General features: G+C 41.5%; 2 protein-coding genes across 12 annotated transcripts in view; one reads left to right on the top strand and one right to left on the bottom strand.

Moving 5' to 3' along the window:
- Nucleotides 1-25,904, bottom strand: part of LOC126984238 (chitooligosaccharidolytic beta-N-acetylglucosaminidase-like) — a 50,388-nt gene extending 24,484 nt beyond the window's left edge. The window contains exons 1-2 of one of the 3 annotated variants that reach the window (XM_050837802.1): nt 25,749-25,904; nt 21,916-22,006 (exon numbers count right to left, since the gene is read on the bottom strand). The gene's annotated coding sequence lies outside the window, so the exon portion shown is untranslated. Of the gene's footprint in view, nt 1-579; nt 842-21,915; nt 22,007-25,748 lie in introns of those variants that run through there. The other 2 variants (XM_050837801.1, XM_050837803.1) reach the window with 2 other exon arrangements.
- LOC126984239 (uncharacterized) lies at nt 2,782-19,853 on the top strand. 9 transcript variants are annotated; one of them, XM_050837810.1, is made up of 12 exons: nt 2,804-2,935; nt 5,382-5,515; nt 6,673-6,901; nt 7,182-7,299; nt 9,375-9,551; nt 11,626-11,791; nt 12,263-12,348; nt 12,896-13,081; nt 15,475-15,643; nt 16,424-16,485; nt 18,578-18,726; nt 19,433-19,853. In XM_050837810.1, the coding sequence occupies exons 3-12, from the start codon at nt 6,755-6,757 to the stop codon at nt 19,598-19,600; spliced, it is 1,428 nt and encodes a 475-aa protein (XP_050693767.1). In that variant the 5' UTR covers nt 2,804-2,935; nt 5,382-5,515; nt 6,673-6,754; the 3' UTR covers nt 19,601-19,853. The 9 variants fall into 9 exon arrangements, with proteins under 9 accessions (XP_050693763.1, XP_050693767.1, XP_050693766.1 ...); XM_050837809.1 differs by having other exon boundaries at nt 5,382-5,519; nt 6,676-6,901; XM_050837805.1 differs by having other exon boundaries at nt 5,382-5,519.
- Nucleotides 25,905-27,102: the final 1,198 nt, after the last annotated feature.

Below are 27,102 nucleotides of genomic sequence, written 5' to 3'. Positions count from 1 at the left end.
TGATGTAATTTCAGACCATCTAGTCTGGATCAAATTGGGTCTGAATGGTCTGATAATCTATGTATATTTCTGTAATTCTGTGTGTGTGTGTGTGTGTGTGTGTGTGTGTGTGTGTGTGTGTGTGTGTGTGTGTGTGTGTAAGTAAATGTTTATTGCTACTGTCTGACTCAGCTATGACGTCAGTTTGGGCGGGGTCCATTAGAGGAGTTGCTTAGCCATGGAGCTGCTAAATCTTATTTAATTAATGTACACAGAACAGTTGATACACAACTTCAAATAGTACGTAGATGACATATGAGGGAGAGTGATGTATTGGAGGTGATGCAGCAGAGCTGTGAAGAGGTTCGGGCCCCACCCAAACTGATTTCATAATTATTTGTCGGACTATAACAATAAATCACATTCATATGGAACAAATGAACTTAACAACAGTGTCACGTTGTTGCTCCATGACAGTGTGTGTGTGTACATTACATACACCTAACAATGTGCTGCTCATAAAAGGAGCTAAAATAACTTATATTCAATAAATGTTGAAGATTAAGACAAAATTCGAGATATAACTCATCTACATATTACCTACTTCCTGTGTTCCTGACATTCTTCTGCTGCCGACGAGAGGTACTATCACCAACAGCCTTCCGAGTTGTCAGCACCTTCACCACACAGGCCCTGCTGCCAGCACCGTCAGAAATAAGGACAGCAATGACGACATTAGAGCCAGTTAGCATGAGTGCTTTCCACCATGAGCCGCGCCTGTAGCAACAGCTACTACTTCGCCAGCGTTCACCTGCAGTTCCCCCAGAAGACCAGCAGTGCCTTCATCGGACAACAGTGGGCACCACTCACTGTCTCGTCACCGCCAATATACTGCGGACCAAACTTTCATCACCACTAGGTGTGGAGCCACGGCCGGGCCGCACCAATGTCGACGATCGTTGGTGTGTATGAAGAAGGCTATTTTTCCTTCCTCTGGCTTGCTTCAACAAGTGGAATTGACTCTCCTTTAGCTACTTCTTAAGCTGCTGCACAAAGATCTTCATGAATGAATTGTCATGTTCCTTTAAGTTTCCTGACATTCTGTTTAACTTCTTCACAATCCCCAAATTTTTCGAAGCGTACAACAATACTGTTCGAGTATGGGGAGCAATAATAACTGTCCTACGCGGTGCGCTCATTCGATCCATATACGGTAATTCCATGATTTTCATTGCCGTTGTAGAAGTTTGTTCCCATGTTTTACCGCCGGGTTGTTCTCGAATGCCACTATAATACTAAGGCCGCGTTTGCACCAAGGGAATCAATTCGCCTCAAATCATGAAAAATCTACTAAGGTTACGTTTACAAGAGAATCAATTCGCTTCAAATCATGAAAAATCTACTAAGGATGCGTTTACACTAAGGGAATCAATTCGCTTCAAATCATGAAAAATCATTTGACTCGTCATTTAGAATCAACATCGTTCCCACTGACTGAGTCAAAGTCAACAGGCAGGACCAGGCTGCCTTGAGGATCATGGATGCAGAGTCTCGCCGAAATAGCGGTGTTTGTGTGACAGTGAGGCCGAGGCGGCGTAGGGGTGGAACACGAACAGGAAGGCGGGCTACTTTTCACTTTCAGTTGAAAGCGGGCTAATCCTGCTGTCCTCTTGTAATCCTGCATGATGCTTACTCCTCCGCGGACTCGCCGTGACTTATGAAAAATTGCGCCCGAGCGCATCCGTGACCTGAATCCCCACGGTGCGGCACGATTCAAACCGACTCCATGCGCCTCATGAATCGTGTTGATTTGAATCGACTCGATTTGCTTTAGTGTCAATGCAGCCTAATACGTAGGTTGCTGCGTCGACTGTAGTCCTCTTGTTAGTTCATACTACTTTCCATTTCGTCGATTCGTGATTTTAATCCTTTAATTGTTGCTCTACTTTCACTATGTGATTTCCGAAGCATTTTAATTTCACTTCTAAAGTAAAGCACTTCAGCCTGGATAAACCCAAAGTTGTTTTTGTTAATTCACTTATTGTTCCTTCCAGTGTCTCTTTCTTAGATTACCATCTGATCGACGACGATATCCATGAGTGTGCGAAATTTACAATGAGCTTCAAAAAGCACCTTGATAGCATCAAGATCCATCACCATTTACTGTTGCAAAGAATCTAGCAACTGTTTCTGACGTACGTGTGAATGACAGCCGAATTATTGTCGGGTCTTGAATTTTAATGGCTTCCCCGTCAACACTATAGGACAGTAGTACCCGATGGGCAGACACTGTTACCAAACCCTGAACCAGTACATGTTTGGACAGTAGGTGGCGGGTAAACCACGGGTTTGTCCGATAAGTGCATGTAGCCTGCTGGGCACTGCCCAATACGGTAAAGACTTCCGGGAACTGCACCATGCGGTAACAATGCCTGCTTGCTCTGTTGAGTATCGACGGACACTGCCCGATAGTGTGGACGGGGCGGGCACGCATATATTATAGCAACCAGAGAGAGAGAGAAAACAATGCTTGATAATGCTTCCAGTATGCCACTAATCCAACTCTCATTTGGCATAGCCTTCAATTTATAAAATGTGTTATAAGGTCAACTTAGAGAAATTTTGAGGCAGAGCAACAGAGGTGTTTGTTGGTAGTAGTATCTGGATCTGTATTATTATTAGTCAACCAATCAACTCCACCGGGAATAATAACGAACTAACCTTGAAGTATTAACGTCATCTTAAATCCACATTCTTACGCAACGCGGCAAATTAAGGGTTTCCTCGATTACTTATCGCCTGTCATGATAAGAAGGGAATTAAGGTGATAGCATTCCTCACGCGGAACCGGAGCAGCAGAGTCCCGCCAGTGTGACTGACGACTGTGTTGGTGGTCGTGGAGGTTACGCGATCACACGGGAGAAGACTGCACACCTCATTCCGTGGACGGTTGATGGTTAGTGGCTGTTACTAGCTCGTACATCATTGTTGTCAATAGTCAGCTAAGCGACGCTATCACGAGGACTAGTAGGAAAAAAATACCCTCGTTCCAACTGTTCTTTGTTACCTTACAACCTATAGTTAGAGTTCGATGGTTTCCACAGCTTCCATGCAAGAAATACACAACTTTTTTTTTTATCAAAGGAGGAAGTTCTAAGGCAAAACAAAAATCACAAAAAAAAGCCCACTATGCATTGCTGTAAAGAGGATAAGCAAATCCAATAAGGAGGGTCAAATTACATCTGGAAGGTGCATGTCTTCATCTTCTCTTGAAGCGTTCAAGTCGTAGGCAGAAAAAAATGTAGACGAAATATAATGGTATCTGGAAAGATCTAGAGGCAATTTAGACGAGTTCCAGGATCCCCAAAGAACCTTGCCATGGTAACGAGAAGGCTGCTGGCTGGCTATTTCTAAATAAGACAGTGCCCTATCCCTTAATCCTCGACCTGAACTAACGATAGATATGTTTCGGCAGATGAGGAGGAGGGAATTCACTTGAGAATATCTCTCTTCCTATAATGACGTCGAAACATAAGGGAGAATGCTCGAGCTGGAGAAGGTTGTTGCAGAATGATACACTACCGAAAAAGTAATCAGAACTAAATGCAGACTACGATGCAACAGGGGAAAAAGTGAACTTTTTAAATGAAAACAATATGTAAAAAATAATGATGCTAGAATTGGAATAGGCAGTTACAACCTTTAACAAAGATGGAAAGAAAAAAAATAAAGTGATAAGCGTAAGCGATAAGATAGTTATGAGTTGACGATTGTAACTAATTTATCGATAAGAAGAGAAGTGGAGGAGGTGCATGCATGCAGATGTAGTTTGCAGATGGTGATAGCAAAACAAGAGAAAACTACATGAGCTTATATCCTCTTCTTTCACTCCATCACTCATAATAAACAGTCAAACAATAAATAGGGACATACGCCGAGAGGGGGGGGGGGGTCTTGACCACCCTACGACGTCACACCCGGGCCGGGGGGAGTATCTTGCGCCCGTACTGTCTCCTATACTTCCTTCCCTTTCCCCTTCCCTCGTACAGGGCCCCCTTTCCCGTGAGCTACCAGTAATCTATCCAAGCTCCTTCCCTTTCTAGGGGATACTTTCGGTCATGGTTGGTAGCCCTGGCAAACAATCTGCATATGGAAAAGTAGATTTGAAGGAGGGAGCATACGCAATTAAATGAGCGTGGCCGCGGGGTGTGTGAGAATCCATTACTCCGGGACACGGGGCCCGTGGAAAATCCATAGTTTACCTTCCCCAGGTACCCACTTATCGACCATCCCGAAAGAAAGGATGAGCAGCTGGGTGGTCTGCGCGTCGACTGTTCAAGTGGGGATTCGAACCCAGGCCCGCAGATTCGTAGTTAGGTACACTGACCACTACACCATGTAAACGAAAACATTATAATTAAAGCATTTTACAAACATTTGTGTGATAATATAGATTTTTTTTAATGTATAACAAGTTGTTATACATTAAAAAATCTATATGTTGTAATTAACAACACATGCATAGTCTATTTAGTGAGTCGCCTATGGAAGTTCCACCAACTATAGATAGATATATAGATAGGTAGATTGAATTTAGATAGGCATATAGATAGACAGATAGATGAACAACAAAAATATTATACATACATACTATTATTTCTTTCTTTGTTACTATAGCTAGCAGACTTCAAATACTCTTCAAGTGCTTAATTTTCATCATCTATTTACATGGCAGAGTCCCTCAACGTGATGATGACTTCATAAAACAAATGTTCTACGGCTACATCTGTCGCCCTGTATTCTGCCTCAATCTTTCATGTATAATTCACACACATTTTCCAGTTTTCAGGAGCAATTTTACTAACTGCATCTCTTGTAATTTCTTCCACTCATTTTACTGTCTGAGAGTCATTAGAATTGTTTCTTCTCGCCTCTGATTTGATCTGTGCCCAAATCAGTTCAACTGGATTAAGGTTACAATGATATGGTGGAGGTCTGAGTACTTCGTGTCCATGGTGTCTTGCTATTTCATCAATTTCATGTTTTTCCCCTTTATTCCTCTCCACTAAGTGGAATAGTTCGAATTTGTTGTAGGAAGCAACATGAGTGATATTTTCCTCTTGCAACCACTGAATTATTTCTGATTTCTTTGCTTTTATGTTGGGAACTTTATTTAGCATCTTTGAATGATAAGAGGCATTATCCATTATTATTAGCGAGTGCTGAGGAATGTTTGGCAGCAGCTGGTCCGTAAACCATGTCAGGAAACGCTTGTGATTCATGGAATCATGGTAGTCACCTTTATTGCCGTTTTTGGATCGAAACAACAAGGCACCAAGCACGAAACCGTGCTCCCCACCAACGTGCAAGATAATATATCTTGCTCCTTTTCCAAATTTCAGTTTTGGTCCTACTCTCCCGTACCCGTCAGGCGTGGTCCAGCACTTGTCAACACATTCATTTTGACTAACCCAAGATTCATCAAGATAGATTTCGGTCTTTGGGTTACTTGATTTCCTGTTGGCTTCCAGCCGTCGTAGGTATTTACAACGTATTCGTTCCATCACCAAATGTCTCATCCTTTCAAACTTTTTATATTTAAACCCTATTTTCTTGACCACTTTGTACAGCATAACTTTTCCACCAAGAAAACTTATTGGGGGTTCTCTAACCTGACCTGACCTGACCTGATTCAGGTCAGGTCCTGACCAAAGCCATGACCTGACTCTCCTTTCTGACCCTCCCTCCCCACACCCTTCTCCTTTCTCTTTGTTTTCAGCCTCTCTATCTCACCTTTCACGAGAGGGGCTCATAACCAGAGTCAAGCTACACACCTCCTCTCGAGTTGGGGGCTCGCGTGGTATTGAGGCTGCGCCGAATTGAACCAAACGCGACAGGGAGGAGGCGGCGGGAAGTTCAAACGCGGATAACGTGTTAATAAGTCTCTCTCTCTCTCTTGCCATAGCCACAATGTTCGGAGGAAAACGTCCTGTGTGATAATACCTTTTAAGGTAGCGTGCATGACGCCGATGGCAAGTAGACGTGACCCGTACATGTCAAAGCAGCGCAAAACTCGGGGTGATAATGCGCGAAAGTCGGGATGGTAAGAATTTAGGACTAACCGCGAAACTCGAGGATCACGAAACTCGGATAGCGCGAAACTCGAGAGGGTACTGTGTATATATGTGTATATATATATATATATATATATATATATATATATATATATATATATATATATATATATATATATGGTATGGCGCCCATCTTGTATGTCAGCCCCACACACACACACACACACTTGGAGCTGGATCCGCCACTGACTACTAGTGAGCACTTATTTTTCATTCACCTTCTGCCTTCTGTGTCTTTAAAACTGTCAACCATTACATTTATATCTCCAGCCATATTTGTATCATCTGAGAAACTCTTAAATTCATCTCGTTCATCCAGGTGAGGTGAGGAAGGGAAGGAGGAAGGGTGAGGTGTGTATTTAATGTAAATGCATTTTTGTTTTCGGTGTAAGACTAACTATATTAAAACATAATATGACTGACAGAAATTAATCAACATCTATTTCTACTTCAAAGTAGATACTATATGGTCCCTGAAAGGCAAGAGCAAGACCAAGATTGCCCAATACCCATCAAACATAGCATCCTCGTGTGATTAGTGCATGTCATGTTCCCGCAGCAGCTCAGCGAAAGTCACTGCACGAAGGGCTGCGTCCCGAGTAAAATCGTTCTCGTAAAATACCAGCTCTACTGGTGTCAGCATGATGTCCTACCCTTTGTCGAGGTGGGTGACGCTGGTGGTGGTGGTGCAGGCGTTCCTGTTTATACAGACAGGTTATTCTGCCACTACAAACTCTGATGGGGGCTTGGCCATGCTCGAAGAGTTCCTGATGACTGATCCATCCCTGGTGAGTCACATGTATGGATATGTCAGGGCCAATTTAGGGTGCCTTGTGCCTCTTAGTGTCCCCTACATGGCATAAAAAGAGCAAACCAGATTATTTAACTCATTATTGGAATAACAGCAATACAAATAAATCTCAAACTAGTACTTAAACAGAAGTATATAAGTAGGTAATTAATGTAACATGGCTAACATAAAACTAAATTGTGCAGTTTCCTACATTAACTCTTATGTGTGTGTGTGTGTCTGTGTGTCTGTGTGTGTGTGTGTGTGTGAGAGAGCAGTTGTGCCACTATGTGACCTGCCAGGAGCCAGTGTCATCAGACGCCTGCCCCGATGGGACGTTATACATGGAGGGCACATCCCAGTTTGGGTGTTGCGGCGCTTGCGTGGCCTTCAGACGTGAGTACACTGTGTCCACCTCAAGTAATGTCAAGGTTTGAGAGAGAGAGAGAGAGAGAGAGAGAGAGAGAGAGAGAGAGAGAGAGAGAGAGAGAGAGAGAGAGAGAGAGAGAGAGAGAGAGAGATAGATAGAGAGAGAGAGAGAGAGAGAGAGAGAGAGAGAGAGAGAGAGAGAGAGAGAGAGAGAGAGAGAGAGAGAGAGAGAGAGAGAGAGAGAGAGAGAGAGAGAGAGAGAGAGAGAGAGAGAGAGAGAGAGAGAGAGAGAGAGAGAGAGAGAGAGAGAGAGAGAGAGAGAGAGAGAGAGAGAGAGAGAGAGAGAGAGAGATTTACATAGATTTACATAGATTTACATAGAAAATCAGACCACACAGACCCCATGGTCCAGACTAGGTGGTCTGTCCTTAAACCTAAGTGATTTTACATTAATCAGATGGCTCCAAAACGTTGCTTTTCTACTCTAGTTAATATTAAGTTCAAGGAAGTGACGGTCGAGCTTGTTTTTAAAGGACTCAATCGTGTTACACTGGACCACTGATGGTGGGAGCTTATTTCATTCTCGCACTACAACGTTGGTGAAGAAAAATTTGGTGGTCTGAATTTACTTGTCTACATTTGAGTTTTGTGCCATTGTTCCTCGTTCGCAAAGTGTCATCGATCATAAACAATTTTGTTCTGTCTACATTCGTGAAACCATTGAGTATTTTAAAACATTCGATCAGTTTTCCTCGGAGGCGACGTTTCTCAAGAGAGAACATGTTAAGGGTGGAAAGCCTTTCTTCGTAGGATTTGTTGTGCAAGGAAGGGATCATTTTTGTTGCTCGACGCTGAACACCTTCTAGTTTAGCAATGTCCTTTGCATGGTGGGGAGACCAAAACTGTACCGCAGATTCCAAGTGGGGTCTGACTAAACTGTTGTAGAGCGGAAGTATTACATCTTTATTTTTGAATAAAAAGTTTCTTTTAATGAAGCCCAACATTCTGTTCGCTTTATTTGCTGCATCGATGCATTAATTGATGTGATAATTTTAGGTTTGATGCGATTTTAATCCCCAGGTCCTTAACATATTGAACACTTGTGAGTTTAACGCCGCGTATTTCGTAATCGAACTTCTTATTTTTTGTTCCAACTTGAAGGACCTGGCACTTGTCTACGTTAAAGGGCATCTCCCATTCATCCGACCAAGCTGAAATTTTGTGCAAATCCTCTTGGAGGCTTTGCCTATCTTCGTCAGTGAGAACCAAGTTACCAATCTTTGTGTCGTCTGCAAATTTACTAATGCGATTATTGAGTCCAACATCCACGTTGTTGATGTAAATAATGAAGAGCACTGGGCCAAGAACCGAGCCCTGAGGGACGCCACTAGTGACCGGCGCCCACTCTGAGTTAAATCCGTCAATCACAACTCTTTGTTGTCTGTTGCTCAACCAATTCGCAATCCATTGGTTTACTTGACCGTCAATGCCTATTTGCTTTAACTTATATAGTAATTTATGATGTGGGACTTTATCAAACGCTTTCTGGAAATCAAGATAGACTACGTCCACTGATTTGGTTACGTCATAAATTGAGAAGAGATCGTTATAAAAGGTCAGTAGGTTTGACAGGCAGGATCTTTTGTTACGGAAGCCATGTTGTGAATCCCCAATTAATGAGTGGCTTTCGAGGTAACTCACAATTTTGTCCCTAATTATGCTCTCGAGTAGCTTACCTACAATTGAAGTTAGACTAATGGGTCGGTAGTTACCTGGTATTTTTTTGTCTCCTTTCTTAAAAATCGGTGTCACGTTAGCCTTTTTCCAATCCGAAGGGACGATGCCTTGTCGCAAGGACATACTGAATACGGTAGTGAGGGAGGAGAGTATTTCGCTCTTTGTTTCTTTAAGCAGTATAGGAGAGAGAGAGAGAGAGAGAGAGAGAGAGAGAGAGAGAGAGAGAGAGAGAGAGAGAGAGAGAGAGAGAGAGAGAGAGAGAGAGAGAGAGAGAGAGAGAGAGAGAGAGAGAGAGAGAGAGAGAGAGAGATTACATAACTGTTCAGATCATGCTGATAAATTATCATTTCTTCATTCTCCAACAGAGGAAGGTGAAAAATGCACTGGCAGCATTGACCCTTCATATGGTGGAGGTTACGTGAAGAACCAGCAGAAACCGACTACCTCTTTCATGGCATCACTTTATAATGTAACAGACAATATTGTTGACTCTTCGTGGTGCGACTACAGCTACATGTGCTTCAATGATAAGTGTATTACAGGTATGCTTCTCCTGTATGACTGACGAACTTTTTTTTTTGCAAAACATTAACTTTACAGAATAATAATTTTGACACCATTGTAGAACCATAGGCACATAAGTGAAGTACACTTGCCTTTTCAAGTGAATAGACTGTAGAAAACAACTTATTCTGTCATAATGTTCTTTCCGTTGAGCTCCTCCAATCACAACCGTATATCTGCAGTCTGTCCTATTGCTCCTGTACAATCTTTAAACCCACTGAAAAGGCAATGCTTCTGGCACTATACCTCAGCTCGGTGGAATGACCTGAGGATGTACTTTTGCAACTTCCAATGGAATAAATACTGCTTCCAGGTCAGAGACCCCTCTGTGTATGCCCAGCATATTATGGAGGTGATTGTCTCTGGAATGGAGACACACATTCAACGTGCTTTCTCTACTCCTCACGTTAAAACGCCTTGGTTCAATTACACTTGTTCTCATACTGTCAAAGATAAAGAGCCAGCACATAAAAGGTACCCAAGCCTTCAATCTCCTCCTAATCATGATCTTTACTTTTGCCTGGAATCAGTCCAAATCTATTCTTAGACTCACCAGAAACTTCCATTAATAGAAAATGCCAAAACCTTGTTTTATTCTAATTCTTCTTGAGTCTTCTGGCACCTAGCCAAAAAATATCTAGCAATTTTATTTCATCTTTCCCATTTCTTACTTATGATGGATCAACAGATGTCACATCTGTCTCTAAATCTGAACTTTTCACTCAAACTCTTTATGAAAATTACACTCTGGATGATACAGGGTATACTCCTCATCCCCCCTCTGACTCCACTATGCTTGGTATTAAAATTCTTAAGAATGATATTCTCTATGTCCTGTCTGGCCTGAAACCTCAGAAGTGTTATGGGCCTGATGGAGTGGCTCCTATTATCTTGAAAAACTGTTTCCATGCAGCCTTGTCAAAGTCTTTGGTCTCTGCCTTTCAGCATCTATCTTTCCTTCTGGAAGTACACCTACATTCAACCTATGCCTAAGAAATGTGACTGCTCAAATCCCTCAAACTACCATCTTACAGCTTTGCTTTCTTTTCTTTCTAAAGCTTTTGAAACAATCCTAAACAGTAAAGTTATTAAACATCTATCAAGTTCTGACTTTGTCTGATCACAGGTACGGACTCCACCAGAGGTGTCCTACTGGTGATGATCTTGCTCCCTATTAGTTAGTTAGAAATACAAAGTTGGTTGGGGATAAGCCAGTAGGCAGATGAAACAGATGAAACATAATGAAGCAGATGAAACACGTAAAAAAAAACTAGAAAGAATACAAAGGATGGCAACGAAAATGGTTCCACAACTGGAGGGATTGGCATATGAAAAAAGGTTAAAGGAAATAGACCTGCCGGCTGCCAACACTGGAACGATGAAGAGAAAGGGGAGACCTAATACAAATTTATAAATTATGGAATAAAATGAAAGAAGTAGATGATGAGGAGTTACTACTAAGAGAACGGAGAAACACCAGCAACACACGAGGGCACAGTAAAAAATTGAGAAAAGGAAGATGCTTGAGAGACATAAAAAATATAGCTTCCCACAAAGAAACATAGAGGTTTGGAACAGACTAAGTGAGGATGTAGTATCGGTGAAGGGTGTGCACAACTTTAAGGAAAAGCTTGACAGATACAGATATGGAGACGGGACCACATGAGAGTAAGCCAGGCCCTGTAAAACTACAACTAGGTAAATACACACACACACACACACACACACACACACATCTGAAAACATCAAATTATTCATCATTAAGAAATAATTATATGCTATTTTTTGTTTGTTTAAAAAAAAAATCACACACCAAACTGAAAAGATAGCTTCTTGCTACAGAGCAGGTAAAAACACTGATAACCTCTACAATGGATCAAGTCACTTCTTATCCTGATGCCTGATATACTTCTTAATCTGGTTTACTGCAGTTTCTTAGTGAGAGAAGCTGCATTTTCTTGTAACCCTAGCGGAGATATCATTTTAGTTACATAGTTTAAGGATTTTTTTTTCCACAGAAGATGTTAAGCAGACTTCTTTCTCACATTACAGACTCAAGAGTGGAAAACTGTAAAAGCATGTTAAACCATTACCTAAACGATATCCAAGATCCAACTCTCTACATATACTACAGAGATGATTACCGCTGGAAACCCAAATGTACGGCCGAAGGCAAGTTTGAGCCTAAGCAGTGCCTAGGCCCAGAGTCTCAGCAGAGGTAAGAATGGCAGAGGTGGAAAGCAAGGGATTTTTTTTCTATCAGCTGATAGTGCCTATAGACTCTTTTATGTGGCCAGGTGGTCACACCCAGGCTATTAGTGGCTTGAGAAAATTCAATTTAAAGTAGCTGTCATGATATACACGTTTGCTCCATGCTGACCCCAGTGCACCTCCTGACCAAAGTTACTGAAGTCAGGGTTGATTGATGATCCTAGAGTCATTATTCTAGACAACATGTTGATTGACGATCTAGTCATTATTCTAGACAACATATGTGTAATCTTCCACCACTCAGCGATGGTTGAAAATTGTCAGTAGTTTCGGGTGGCACTTGAACCTGGGTCTTCAGGACCACCACACCAGCACACTGACCACTGAGCCACTGCCTTCCCAATGATCTTGCTTTCCTCTTAATGAAATTAATAGAAGTGGTGCGGGGCAAAAAAACATGTGGTTCTGACTGTTGCAGGTGCGTGTGTATGGATCCCGATGGTAACAGAATCTTCGGCCGTGCCTTTCCTGAACAGGAGGAGCTTTTTAAGACCATGAACTGCAGTGAGTGTCTCATGTGTATTTACTTAGTTGTAGTATGCAGGGCCTGAGCAACACTTATGTGGTCTTGCCTCTATACCTATATTCGGACATTTTTATTTTATTTATTTATTTTTTTTTTTTTTTGTGTGTGTGTGTGTGAGAGAGAGAGAGAGAGAGAGAGAGAGAGAGAGAGAGAGAGAGAGAGAGAGAGAGAGAGAGAGAGAGAGAGAGAGAGAGAGAGAGAGAGAGAGAGAGAGAGAGAGAGAGAGAGAGAGAGAGAGAGAGAGAGAGAGAGAGAGAGAGAGAGAGAGAGCAGGAGGGGGGGAGGGGGGGGCACATTAAGCAGTATGTCTCTCTCATTTTGTACACATATCTAAAGGGCTATTTAGAGTATGTAGCTTAGTGAAGTCTGTCCATTTTTTTGCAAAACATTATTATTGTGAACTTGATGTTGGCAGCACTTCATTTTGTCACAGGGAATTGACAAAGACAGTTTTGAGAGACATATTGGACAATTACAACCACATTTCAAAACTTTCTCTGAAGCGTTCCTTCCACTTGTTGCCAGAATGCTCCCGCCAGGCATGGGAAAAGAAGCAAGCCGGACAGCTCTCGGTTACCCTTCACTGCTTAGAAAACGGAAACTTTGAGCCCCTTCAGTGTGAGGATGACTGGTGCTACTGCATTGACCCGGACACTGGCATACCCTATGGTTCACGGCTATCCGAAAAAGCCATGCATTTGCTACCCTGCTGTATGTACATCCCAAATTGTGTACTGATCCTAATCCTGACACAAACTGGAACATCATCACAGTTTCACATATCTCATCCCTGAGGGCACTGTCCATTCCATAAATCCCATAACTCTTATACCCAGCAGGTATGCTGAATACAATGTACTGACGCAGGTGTTTTACAAAACCTCAACCCTGGCACATTAATTAACATTTTCTTATCATTAAATTAATTTCTAACATCTCATTCCTGATGCACTGCCCATTCTTATACCCCAACAACTTTCTACAACCTTATTACAAGCACCTATAAATTTAAAGAGGCTCCTCTGAGTTTATTCATCATCATCATCATCATTTCATCAACGCCTACTCCTAGGAGCTCCCACCAGGGAATGGCCATGGCAGAAGAGCTTCCAACTTTCTCTATCCAGACACTCCCTCCTTGCCTGCTCAAAGTTTCTCAAAGATCTTTCCCCCCTCTCCCCAACGTACTCTTGCACCCTATCCCTCCATTTCACTGGAGGTCGTCCTCTAGCATTCTTTCCCTCTATCTCACTCACATACACCCTTCTGGTCATCTTACTCTCCTCCATTCGCTCCATGTGGCCAAACCACTTTAAGGTCTGTCGCTTAAGGTCTGTCGCTTCACTTCTTCCACCACTCCACACTTCTTCCCTTCACCCCTGTGACACATTAAAAAATGCTCGTACACACTTCCATTACTCATTCCATCCATTCTACTCACACCACAAGCACTCCTCAAATAACTCATTTCCACTGCCTGCACTCTAGACCTCTGACTTTCATTCCAGGCCCACGTTTCACTTGCATATGTGAGGGTTGGTACTATTATTGTATTTCTCAAATCCCCCTTTACTTCCATGCTCACACTTCTGCCATTCATGATTCGTCCCAAAGACCCTACCACCCTTCTTCCTTGCAATGTCCTTTCTCTTATCTCTCCCTCCATACCACCATGCTTACACATAACTGATCCAACGTACTTAAACTCATTGACCTCCTCCATTTCTTCACCATTCAAAATTATTTTGCATTCTTTTTCACATTCAATTCCCACTCTATATGGGCATACAAAATCTACAACCTCACTTCTACTTCGCTCACAAACCATCACTTTACTTTTGTTGACATTTACTTTCAGCTTTCTCCTATTACAGACACTCTAAAACACTGACCAAATTTTGTAGGTCACTTTCATTTTCTGCAATGAGCACCGTGTCATCAGCAAACAGTATCGAATTCAGTACCCACTTACTTCCCTCATCGAACAGTCTTACTCCAACTTCTCCAACTTTGCCCTTCATTTCTCTAAAGACACCATCCATATAAATATTGAATAACCATGGTGACATGACACACCCTTGTCTTAAGCCCACTTTTATCTCAAAATGTTCACTTGTTTCTCCAGTAATTTTGACACATGCAGATGAATCCTCATAGAAAGACTTTATTGCACTAAGCAGTTTTCCTCCCACACCATAAATCTTTAAAACATCCCACAATGCAATCCAATCGACTCTGTCATAAGCTTTTTCCAAATCCATGAAGGCAGCGTATAGTTTCTTTCCTTTTGCTATTATTTTTTCTACTACCATCCTGAAGGCAAATATCTGATCCACACATCCCCTTCCCTTCCTGAAGCCTCCTTGCTCTTCACTGATTTTCTCCTCTGTAAGTCTTTGCACCCTCTCTATTATGACTTTTCCATATATACCTTTCCGGGTATACTCAGGAGACTTATACCTCTATAGCTCCCACATTCCCCTCTCCTGCCCTTCCCCTTGTAAACTGGGACAATGATGGCTTTCGTCCAGTCTGCTGGCACCCCCCCCTCCCCCCCCCTTCCCATGCTACTTCACATATCTTGACCATCCATTTCACGACTTCATCTCCTCCACACTTCAACATTTCTGCTGTGATTCCATCAATTCCTGCTGCCTTTCCATTTTTTAATCTTTTTATTGCCTGATTTACTTCTTCATATGTTATACTTCTTTCTTTATATACTCCTCCTCTACCTCTACTCAAAACTGCTGCTGTTACAGCTGCTGGACGTCCACCCTCAAAATTCATTAAGTTTTTTAAATATTCTCTCCATCTCTCTTTCACAGCTTCCCCGTCTATCAACATCTTTCCATTCTCATCCATAACTTCATTTATTTTACTTGAGGAGATATTTTCTGCATTTCTTTCATTTTTTACTTCTTTTCAATATGATTTCCTGTTCCCTTTATATTTTTCACTTAGTCTTTTTCTCGAGTCTTCATCAACTCTCTTCTTACTTTCTTTTATTGCTGAGTTTATTTATTACATATACTTGATATGCTGCTGAGTTTGTTTCAAAACCCACTTCTGAAAGCAACAATCTACTTCATCGATGAGGGCAGACAACAAGACACTGATAGGCGAGCAGTACCTCCGGCGATGTGAGAGTGAGTACCATGCCCACGCTAAGGTGATAGAGGCCCTGGATGAGACTGGTGTGAATGGACCCCAGACCTTCGCGAATTGTGACCAAGACGGCTCCTATGAGAGCAGACAGTGTAACCAAGAATTGTAAGGAAACCCACCAAGGTCACCGTCAAGTAGTCCAGTAGAGAGTTTTGAGTAATAAAATACTATGGATGAAAAATGATTAGCCTATCTTGCAGCTTATGATCAGGTTTTTATCCTTTTGCAAATGATTGGTAAAATAACACACACACACACACACACACACACACACAAATTAATTACCACTATGATCAGACCAAAATTGGAATATGTGGAGGCAGTGTGGTCTCCCCATAAGAAGAAACACATAAAGAAACTAGAAAGAATACAAAGGATGCCAACAAAAATGGTTCCAGAGCTGGAGGGATTGACATATGAGGAAAGACTAAAGGAAATGGACTTACCAACACTAGAACAAAGAAGAGAAAGGGGAGACCTAATACAAATCTATAAATTATTGAGTAAAATGGAATAAGTAGATAACGATTAGTTACTACTAAAAGAAGGAATTACCACCAGGAACACAAGTGGACATAGTAAAAAATTGAGGAAGGGAAGATACTTGAGAGACATAAAGAAATAAAGCTTCCCGCAAAGAAATATAGAGGTTTGGAACAGACTAAGTGAAGATGTATTATCGGCGAGGAGAGTGCAAAGCTTTAAGGAAAAGTTGGATAAATGCAGATACGGAGACGGGACCACAGGAGCATAAAGCCCAGGCCCTGTAAAACTACAACTAGATAATACACACACACACACACACACACACACACACTGTACAAAGTAGTCATTCCCTTGTTAGTTGTGGTTCAAATGTGCTACAAACTGTTAATTTTGTTGCAGGTGCAATTGCAAAGACAAATATAACTCGGCTACCCTCTGCTTCTCACTAGAAAAGGACTGCCGTAAGTAGTCTAATAATTCTCATTCTCACACATGCAATAATTTGTTTATCCCTCTAATTTACTGTCATGCTCCTATAATCAGTTTGAAAAAATATATCCTCTGCTGCTACCTATGTCATATAATTACTGTCAACTTCATTTTGCATCAATATGAGATGCAATGGCTGTTAGGTTTATGGTGGTATCTCGCTTATTTTCATTCTGATCTTTAGACGAAGTGCCAGCTATTCAGTAATGCCTTATATGATGAAAATAAGACATACTATTTTCATTGAGTTAGTATACTGGGATAAAAATCCTACAGAATAGATGAACACCACTTTTCCAATATATTAGACAACCAGTAGGTTGCTAGCAATTTGCTGCGGATAACGGTGTTTCATAAATAGTATACTCAAGATTTTCTAACTACATAATATAAAGTCTGTCCACCCTCATCTCAAGCCGGAATCTTGGAGTCTTCTTGAGTCTGTGACATCATCAATGGGAAGGCTTGGTTTTCTCCCCATAGGAAACATAAGGGACACAATATAATTGATCCCTTTGCCCCACAATTAGCCACAGCACATTACAGTTGAAGTTTCCATCAGAAAGCTCAAACTTTTCCCACGATTAGAAGAGAGGAGAAGAGCATATCAGTGTGAGAATTTTTTTTAGACATTTAGTGGGGAAGGTTGTGCCTATGTCTATTAGCTTTCATTAAGATCTACCATCATCCATCAAAGAAAATGTGGTGCATCTAATATAGGCCAGCCACCTTTGACATCAGTCAAGTTTTTCTTCTGAGATGCAAACTCTGTCCTGACTACAAAACTAGGAGCGGGATGGAAAGTGAATTAGATTTTGTTATGCATGTTAAACTTAGCATTTTAATCCTTAGTGTCAGCAGTGGCTGGTCTGCATTAGATTCACAACACTTTCTCTGATAAATAACCTTAACAGACTTTGACAGAAATCTTTGCAGATACTAATATATTCAGGTACAACCTTTGCCCCTAGATATCTTGTAACATTTCTCACACCAATATGTTCTTATACATCATGACCTTTGCTTATGACGTTATGATGGTAAGCCCCTTATATATACTGACAGATGTACACCAAAGTCTTGATACTGTGATCATTACATCCTTTATTTGTTTGAGATGTGTCATCCCTTTTAGCACCCATTGCACATGACTTTCTACTCTTGCTCAACCCTATTCAATCCAAAGCCCTAGTTGTTTCATCCCTTTCACTGGTAAACTCTGGAACAACCTTCCTCCATCTGTATTTCCTTCTGTTTACAACTTGAACTCTTTCAAGAGGGGATTGAGTATTAAGACACCTCTTCAATCTACATTGCCCCTCTTCCTCCCACTAATTGTTTCGTTTAGGAACAACACTTTGCGGACTTTTTTTTATTTTTTGTCTCGTTCTTGCCCTTAGGCTGTTTCCTTTACTGAAGCAAAAAATTAATCAATAAATAAATAAACAAATTACATTACCATGATTGGTTGATTACGATGGCAGACCCTATTTATACCCTTTCAATAGCAAGAGGGAAATTTGTTCCACTAAGTCACTCATGCACTGATAATCCGCTTGAAATGGTAATATTACGTATACCTACAGTGATAATATTACGTGGAGGGAAAATATTCTGACAATAAATAGTTTTGGTTTTATTATTACATTTTTTTAAAGTTCTCAGCTTTCTCTCAGGTGGAAACCAGAATTTTTCAAAGTCTAGAATTTTCAGCAGGTGTTGAAATTTGTGAAGTTGACTGTAAGGCATAGCTATCCAACCCAAGCCTAGTTATTTATTTAAAAATGTATGCACAATTTTAGGACCATTTACAGCTTTTAGTAAATAACTACTACTGCACAAAGCTTATATAATCATTTGTGGCTGTATGGATATTCTACTGTGGATTGTTTATCATTAACAAGAAAACTACAGAAATTATTGATATAAAATAAATAGGCCTTGCAATAATAATCAACTGCCATGACTGAAAATTAAAAATATAGAGGTGTTCTCTTAGAAGCTCTCCATACCTTACCATAAGTCCCTCTCATACATCAGCCGTACTTCCCCTCTCCCTGACAGAGTGTGCCCGGGACAAAAAGTACTACATGGACACAAACAGTAAAATGACGGTCAAGTGTGAAGTAAACACAGGCTCCTATGAAGAGGTGCAGGATCAAACAGCATACAAGTACTGCGTTGATGAGGATGGGATTCGCTCTGGTCCGCTGGTAGGTAGTGACCAAATAACTTTCTTTTTTTTACAGCAAAGGAAGCAGCTGAAGGGTAATAACAATATAAGCCAAAAATACACTAAGCACTGCTCTTACAGAAGAAAAAAGAATAGAGTGACCAGAAGAGAGGTCAATTTCAGATGTAGAGGTGTCCTGATACTCAGAGGTGGGCGAGGTACTGAAAAATTAGTAGTGCGGTACTTTTTCCGGAGTAGTGCGGTTGCGGTAGTGCGGTCCCATTTTTTTTTTTTCCTAGTGCGATACACGGTGTGCGGTACTGCAGTAAAAAGAAGAGATGGAAGAAAAGAAAGGGGTCCCGTGCAACATGTGGGAAACAAGAATCGGCAAATTGAGAAGCCCAAACCCACAACAAACACAGCCACACACACACAGGCCCCGACAAAAACACTGTTCAGGCGGCCCCGATGCAAAGGCCACGCCGCCGACACTCATCACCACCATCACCATCATCAGCCGCCCGTCAGCTGCTCGGGCCCAGCGCGCAGCCAGGGCCATCTGCACACGCCCAAGGGTGGCCAAGCGCAAGATGTAGACGGTTTTCAATTTTCCCCATAAGAATGATAGTTCAAAGTTTGCAATTTCAACGTTTGCGACCTGCAACGTCGACCTATTTATTGCAAACTTGGAGACAGTACTGTACTTGTATGGAAGATTATTCTAATGTTCACATTTTTTCTTACAGGTCAAGAAATCTAAGGACTACACTCTAATCTGTGACGAGGCATATCTGTGCCAAAAAAATGGAGCCAATACCGCGGATAGACATTGCGACAAGGTGTGCACTTTTAATGTCATGTATGACTGTCCTCTAGAGGCATACCCGCTGGCCGCTAGTTCCCCAGTAGAGTAACATTTAATATCATATAGGGGGGGAAGAGAGAGAGAGAGAGAGAGAGAGAGAGAGAGAGAGAGAGAGAGAGAGAGAGAGAGAGAGAGAGAGAGAGAGAGAGAGAGAGAGAGAGAGAGAAAAATGGGAGCCCATCCTCTGATGTGACTATACTTTTTGCCAATTCCAACAATTTCTTATAATATTTATTATCTTCTATATATAATCCAAACCTTTATTGTTAATTTGCAATAAAAAAATTAATGTCAATATCTAACAGTTGAATTTTCTTAAAACGTAAACCTTAAAAAATCACTGTACACGTACTACTAGATATTGTCAACATATTAATTACTGCAAACTAGGAAATATATACTGAAATTATTTGTACCAAACTTTCGTCCCCTTAAATCTTAACACCTACACCTAATTTCTGTATTTCTGTCACATCAGGCCATGACATGTGGATGCCAGCAATCACTTTGTGTAGGGCATTCAAGTCAATGGGAGCCCCTGGCAGCTCACATGGCTGTTGTGTTGCCATCAAGGCTTTCACTGATTCTTCAAAAAAATAAAGAAGGAAATAGTAGGCAATGTCACTCCGCAGCATATTCTTAAAAATAATTATGTATTTCACTTACATCTCATTTTATCTATGATCTGAATACACCATTATTGTATTTAGAAAACTTTTCTATATCGACAAAGCTATTTTTTTTACATGTATTTGTCATTTATTCCTTTTGTGTGTTTGTTTTACCGACTTTTGGCAAACATATGAGCTCTATTATTACTGCCAAGTCTAATACTATGAACCAAAATGCCCATGTCTTATATTAACAATTGAACTAAAGCAAATACATAATATAAAAATTTAGCACCAAAGCTGTGTGTGTTTTCAAGCACAAATATGATTGAAAAAATAATGGAGACTAAAAATATATCATTAAAGATCAGAGGAGAAATTCTTTCCTACAGGTAGATGGGGCTACAAATAGTAAGTGGTACTAAATCAGCAGATTATGTTACCAAAATTATGATTCTATCCATGGGATATTATATAAAAAGATATATAAACAATGATTAAGAGGTGATATTCAAAGTTGGTGGAATTAAAAAATATTGATTATGAACACAAAAGACTGACATTAAAATTGAAATACTGCGGTATTTCAGGACCTCTTCTTCACTGGATCACTGCATTTCTTACTATACTCAGCGCAGCGAGAAATGGACGATAGGGTGGGGCACCGAAATTCCCCCACTGTTGCCACATCTCCACAGATCACCGTCCCGCTCTCGAACCCCGCCCCCTTACTCTCTCTCTCTCTCTCTCTCTCTCTCTCTGTTTCTATATAAATACGTAGGTGTATTTCCGAAATTACTTCTCTCTCTCTCTCTCTCTCGTGTAGGTCAGGGCGAGGTAGCGGCAAGGCCGCTCATATGCCACGTTTAGGATGGGGAGAAACCTTTATACAGAAAACACACCTTGATTTTTACGTCACTGGTGGTGTGGAACAAAAGTTAGAATAATTTCGGAAATAATTTCGGAAATACACCAATTTATATAGAAACAGAGAGAGAGAAAGAAAGACAGAGACAGAGGGTAAGGAGTTGGAGCGGGGTTTGAGAAAGAAGGCAAGCCGGTGATCTGCGGAGAATGGCAACAGTTGGGGAATTTCGGTGCCCCACCCTATCGTCCATTTCTCGCTGCGCTGAGTATAACAGGACTCAACGTGTTCTTCTTGATGGATCTTCCTCTGACACTATCCCCGTTTCTTCAGGTGTCCCACCAGACATATCGTTCTAGGCCCCCTTCTTTTCCTCCTGTACATTAACGATCTTCCACTCTCAACACCTAACTCTTCTACTAGACTATTTGCCGACGATAGTTTTCTGTTTAGAGCAGTAAAGACTACTGACGACAGCAGACTACTATAAAAAGACTTGGATGCCCTCGAGCAATGGGAGCGCACCTGGCAGATGCAGTTCTGACCTGACAAATGTAAACTGTTAAGATTTACCAGAGACTCATTCAGAAAACAAATACACACTCATGCACTTGTCACTATAACACACCAACACTAACAATTACACTTGATTCACTTCCCTCCCCTGCACACTCGGCTCCCCCGTCCCCCCAACAGCCAACACAAATATGCTTGTTATGCACCTGATGGGTGCCTTGCACATTATCATCCAGATCCAGAAATTAAAGAATCTCAGGTTATTTGCCCAATTAACCAAATTAAACATAAAAATAAAAAATAATAAAAAAAAGTAAAAGAATAAAACAGGAAAAGATTCGCAAAAAAGTTAAATTAAAATTATGTACTTGCCTGAATATGCCGAACTGTTGGCAAGGGAAATCAATACAGCTGGAGGAGGCATACTGGTGGCATCTCTATACATGCTCCTCCCTACACAGAGCTGAAAGGGGTAGAATACATAGACAGTAGAAAATACTGAACAGATTATCAAATCTTTATTACACAAGAATGTAACAAGATGGTAAATTCAACGATAAAATAAAATGAAATAACTTGGGAGGTGAGTCATGGCAAACTTTAGGGATGTACTACAACTTTTAGAGCTGATGCAGGATTTTTTTAATGATTCAATAAGTTAAGCAAAATTATATATTACTATTGAGACCACGATATGACATTCATCATTCTATCACTAAATATGCGTACTATCTATCTTTTACCCAATTCTACCTTCTATACTCTTACTCAGCGCAGCGAGAAATAGACGATGGGGTGTAGCACCGGGATTCCCCCACTGATGCCACATCTCCACGGATCACCAGCTTGCCTTCTTTCTCCTGCCCCGCTCAAACTCCTCTCTCTCACTGTCTCTCTCTCTGTTTCTATATATATAGCTTGGCCATATGGCGAGTATAGCGAGAATGTGCGTGTGTGAGGCAAGGTAGCGGCAAAGTCGCCCTCGCCTGCTCATATGCCACATTTAGGATGGGGGGAAACCTTTATACAGAAAACGCACCTTGATTTTTACCTCAGTGGTATGGAACAAAAGTTAGAATAATTTCGGAAATAATTTCGGAAATACACCAATTTATATGGAAACAGAGAGAGAGAAGGAGGGACAGAGACAGAGGGTGAGGAGTTGGAGCATGGTTGGAAAAGGAAGGCAGGCCGGTGATCTGCAGTGGGGGAATCCCGGTGCTACACCCCATCATCCATTTCGCGCTGCGCTGAGTATAAGGAAACCTATTAAACTATTTGAATTTTGAGGTGGAGCACATCTTCCTGCACCCTTTGCTAAAATCTCTATCTAAAGAGAGAATGATATTCACTATCAGCTTTAGTTTCCATCCTTCTTCATATTCACTGACCAACCTTAAGAAACCTTCAACTTTTCTCTCCTTGATGATCTAGAGCTGTTGGTTCATTATTCTACACGTATCCCTGACCACTAAGTACTGAAGCAGCACTTTCCAAGCTTTTTTTATCTTTTTTCCCTTGAGCTGCTTCCCTTGCCATAACTAAAATAAATAGCTTTACTTCCTCATCTTTCTAAGGCTTTTTAAGCAATCCTTAACATGATTGTTCACATGTCAATTTTTATGCTCTCTGATTACAGTATGGATTCTACATGGGGTGTTCTACTGGTGATGTTGCCTTTCCAACTCCTTTCCCTTTCTAATCAGGTCCTCCTCTCCTAGCCGTTTTGGTGAAACTTTTACGGTCGCCTTGGACATCTCAAAAGCTTTTAATAGATTCTGACACAAATCTTTACTTTTTAAACTACCCTCCTACAGACTATTTCTATATTTGCATTTTCATCTCCAGTTTCCTATTAGGCTGATCTATCTCCACTGTGGTTGATGACCAACTGATCTACCCCCAAGTATATAAACAGTGGTGTTTTGCAGGGCTCTTTTTAATCTTCCACTCTTTCTATTGCTCATTGATAATAATCTTTCCAAAAACAAACTGTTCTATCCATTCTTATACAGATGTCACTACTTTGTATTGCTCCACATTTTGTAACTAATGGCCATCACGACAGAAATTATACAACTCAAGGCTGGATGCTACAGACTGCTTAACCTCTGAACTTTTTTTTATTTCTGAATGGGAAAGAAAGAACATGCATGGTGACCTTCAGTGCTTCAAAAATCAGTTTCTCCACCTGACAACTCAATACATTCTTCTAGACATCCATATATCCTTTATTCTTTGATAAAACACAGCTGTCCTCTTCTATACTTGGTCTATCCTTAACCCGGTAGCAGCAACGGGCCAAATTTGTGGCTTTACCGTGTAGCAGCGACGGGCCATATTTGTGCCATGATTTAAACCCCAAAATATAGATGATACATAATCTGATCACAAATGCTTTGATATATATTATGATATGGTTTGTGTGAGGAGTGATTTTTTCTCATTTTTCTCGCTTGGTGGGACCATTAAGAAACATGATCCCCGCTGCTACCGGGTCAAAACCTGCTGAACTGGAAACTTCATGCCTCAGTTTTTGCTTATCAGCTTCCTTGAGGTTGTATAATTTCCAGTAATTCTTTTCTCCCTCTCAGTTGCCTTGCCCACTCATGGAGTACACATCCCAAATGTTGGGGAGTCCCACTCACACAGCGCTTTTTGACATACTAGTCTAAGGATTTTTGTCTCATCAGTCCCCTCCTCTTAATGACTGTCCTCTACCTCTAAAATTCTGTTGTAATGTTGCTTCCCTTTTTAACCTCTATCAATATATTTTATGCTGACTGCTCTTCTGAACTTACTAACTGCATGCCTCCATCACCCCCAGAGCCTAATTGCACATGACTACTCCAGCTCACCCCTATGAAGTCCAAACCTCTCATGCAAGAGTTAACCAGTATCTTCATTCTTTCATTCCTTTCACTGGTAAACTATGAATCAGCATTCCTTTGTCTATATTCCAATTGCGACGACTTGAAAGCTTTCCAGAGAGTATAAAGAATCCTCATAGACTGACTCTGACTCCTTTTTGACTTCTACCATCATCTTTACAGCAGTACATACCATGCTCATTTCCATCTATTTTTCTTCTGCCTTAGAAATGACTCTTCAGATATAAAAAAATAAAAAATTCAAATAACAAGATAAAATCTATGCTTGTTCCCAGTTAAATTTTAAGAGGTTGTTCAGTAGTATCAGAGGCAAAAAATATGTGGAAATCTCTGCCCGAGAATGTCTTCTCTACCCATATTTCAGCTTCTATTTCTACCCATAATACTTCAGCATAATATTCAGCTCTTCATGACCGCCTCAATATTCTGTACAAATTTGGGGGGATTGTTGCAGAGAGGGCAGCCTACTAATTTTGAGACTGACTGTTTATTACTGGGCAAAGTATGATGCTTTTTAATATGAAGATGGTTTAATTTCAAGAAATCACTAAATGACTGACTTTTCAATGCCTGAGGTGCACTTGCTGTCACTCTGGTCCCACTTGCCATCATCGGTCCGTGTAGAGGACCCACCCCATCGCCGCCCTGTCCCGTCCTATGCAGCGTATTTCTGCCGGCCAACAACACATGTTGAACAAAGTTATAGTAACCCAAACTAACTCAACCAAACGTAACCTCCCTAACAAGGAGGCTTTTCCCCCCTCGATCCCCTTTTCTATTAGCCGGATGTCATTCGTTACTGCACTGCATTCAGGGACCAAAAAAGAATTAGTATTAGTTTTGTAAGAGGCCTTCTTCAACAATATCCAAATTTTGTTAGCCTCTGAGCAGATTTTTACTTTGCCCAACTAATTCCTAATCTCTTACCAACAAAATCTTGCTTAATAGTCCTCTTTCTAACCTGCTTTTTTTTATTAATACTTGGAGCTGGTACAAAAGCAGTGTGGCTTCTGCCCTCAGATGGTGAAGCCCATCAAGGTGAGTAGACCCCTTAGGAATTCTAAGAGACCAGGTGAATTATCTGAAACCACTCTATGAGGGGCTTTGCCCCCATGACCTAAGTGACAGGTCAGTATACATGCACTAACATCTTCCCTCTGTAGGGCTTTGTCACCCTTCACCTCACTAAAGGTCACTACTTTACAAGTGAATCATCTATATTCCCAAGCCGCTACGCCACGCCATGCAGGCCACACACTTCAACACTGCGCACTGCCACTGCTCCTGCAGCGCCTAGCTCACTCTGCTCCTCACCCTCCTTGTCGGGCTGCTGTCGATAAACTGGTACACGTGGGGAAAGTATGGTGAGGTAATCCGCTGCCCATCGTCCCGGGGTGGTGGCTTTCCACCTGTCAGCGGTTCACCGACCAGCGAGACCAAGGAGACTTGTGAGCGAGACACAGACAGACGAGCTTCTTCTTCTTCTTCTTTTGACCTGTAACGCTTTAATTGTATCGCTTCTTAGGTCCTCCTCCTCTCGTTCCTCCCTTCTTATTCACACAACTTTCTTTTCAGCGTTATGTTATTTTCTAACCTGAAATAAAGCCACTTATATTCACTTATTCAGACATTTGTGCCCTTTTTTCCCAGCACTGCGCAGCATCGAGGCCAACTCGTCCCAGCGACGCTCCGCCAGTGATGCCACTTTAGCGGATTTTCCGCTAGATCTGGCGGAATTGCATGTGAATCTAGCGGGAAAAATCTTAGAATTGACAAGAGTAACTGGCGGATTTTCAAGTCCAATCTAGCGGCAAATTTTTATAGCTTCACCTATCACCTGGCGGATTTTTTATGCCATCCTAGTGAATTTCTAAATTTTGAGTTGGCAGCACTCCGCCCCGCCCCGGCATGGCGGCGCGGCCCTGCCTCCACACGCTCCACACCTTCCGTGTTTTCTTGATAACACTCACCTTGACCCTACTGCTAGGAACCTATCGCCACTCGAATAGTAACCTATATAGTGAGGGAGTGTGGAGATAACCGTAGTAACCATCCCCGCCGGGAGGGCCTCCCGGACTAGCCCTTCAGCATAGACATTATTTTATGAGTTTTCAGAAACCATTCACACCCAGCGAGTCGAGTCATGCCGAGTGGTCATGAATGTAGCAAGACCCAATTTTTCATTAGCCACCGCGAGTCCTCCGTGGTGATGACATCCTGCAGCTTGAGGCTTGAATAAGCCTTGTTCGGGAGCTTTCCATACAGGACGGAGTCTAGAATCCTTCCTTACGACTCAAGTCATCGAATGCACCAACATCGTAACGTCAAGTCTCTACTCAGTGTAGGCCTGATCTTGCATAGTTCAAACATTTACTGTTTATTCACCAGCAGCTTACCAGTATTTTATGACGTCCGGTGTGCATGATACCCGTCGCGAAGTCAAACTAAAAGTTAACAAAACAGTGGTACCGTGTCACGCACGTGGTGTTGATTACTCCTGAGCCGCCATGACGGCGATGCCTTGCTCCATGTGGAGAAAAGTCACGGAGAGAGGCTGGGCTGGGCCATGATATGATATTATCATGGTATTTATGGAAGATGGTTGCCTCTTTGAGTATTTAGGTCATTATTCAGGTTAGGATAATTTGAAGTTAATGAAACACTAAAA

Source organism: Eriocheir sinensis, chromosome 56 (assembly GCF_024679095.1).
Source record: "Eriocheir sinensis breed Jianghai 21 chromosome 56, ASM2467909v1, whole genome shotgun sequence".
Taxonomy (NCBI): Eukaryota; Metazoa; Arthropoda; class Malacostraca; order Decapoda; family Varunidae; genus Eriocheir; species Eriocheir sinensis.
This window is presented reverse-complemented; position numbering and strand designations above follow the sequence as displayed.

Coding starts and splice junctions, on each gene's coding strand:
- LOC126984239 (XM_050837806.1), top strand. CDS start 6,755: ATGATGTCCTACCCTTTGTCGAGGTGGGTGACGCTGGTGGTGGTGGTG. Junction 12,349..12,895: donor TTTTAAGACCATGAACTGCA/GTGAGTGTCTCA, acceptor ACTTGTTGCCAG/AATGCTCCCGCCAGGCATGG. Junction 18,727..19,432: donor GGATTCGCTCTGGTCCGCTG/GTAGGTAGTGAC, acceptor TTTTTCTTACAG/GTCAAGAAATCTAAGGACTA.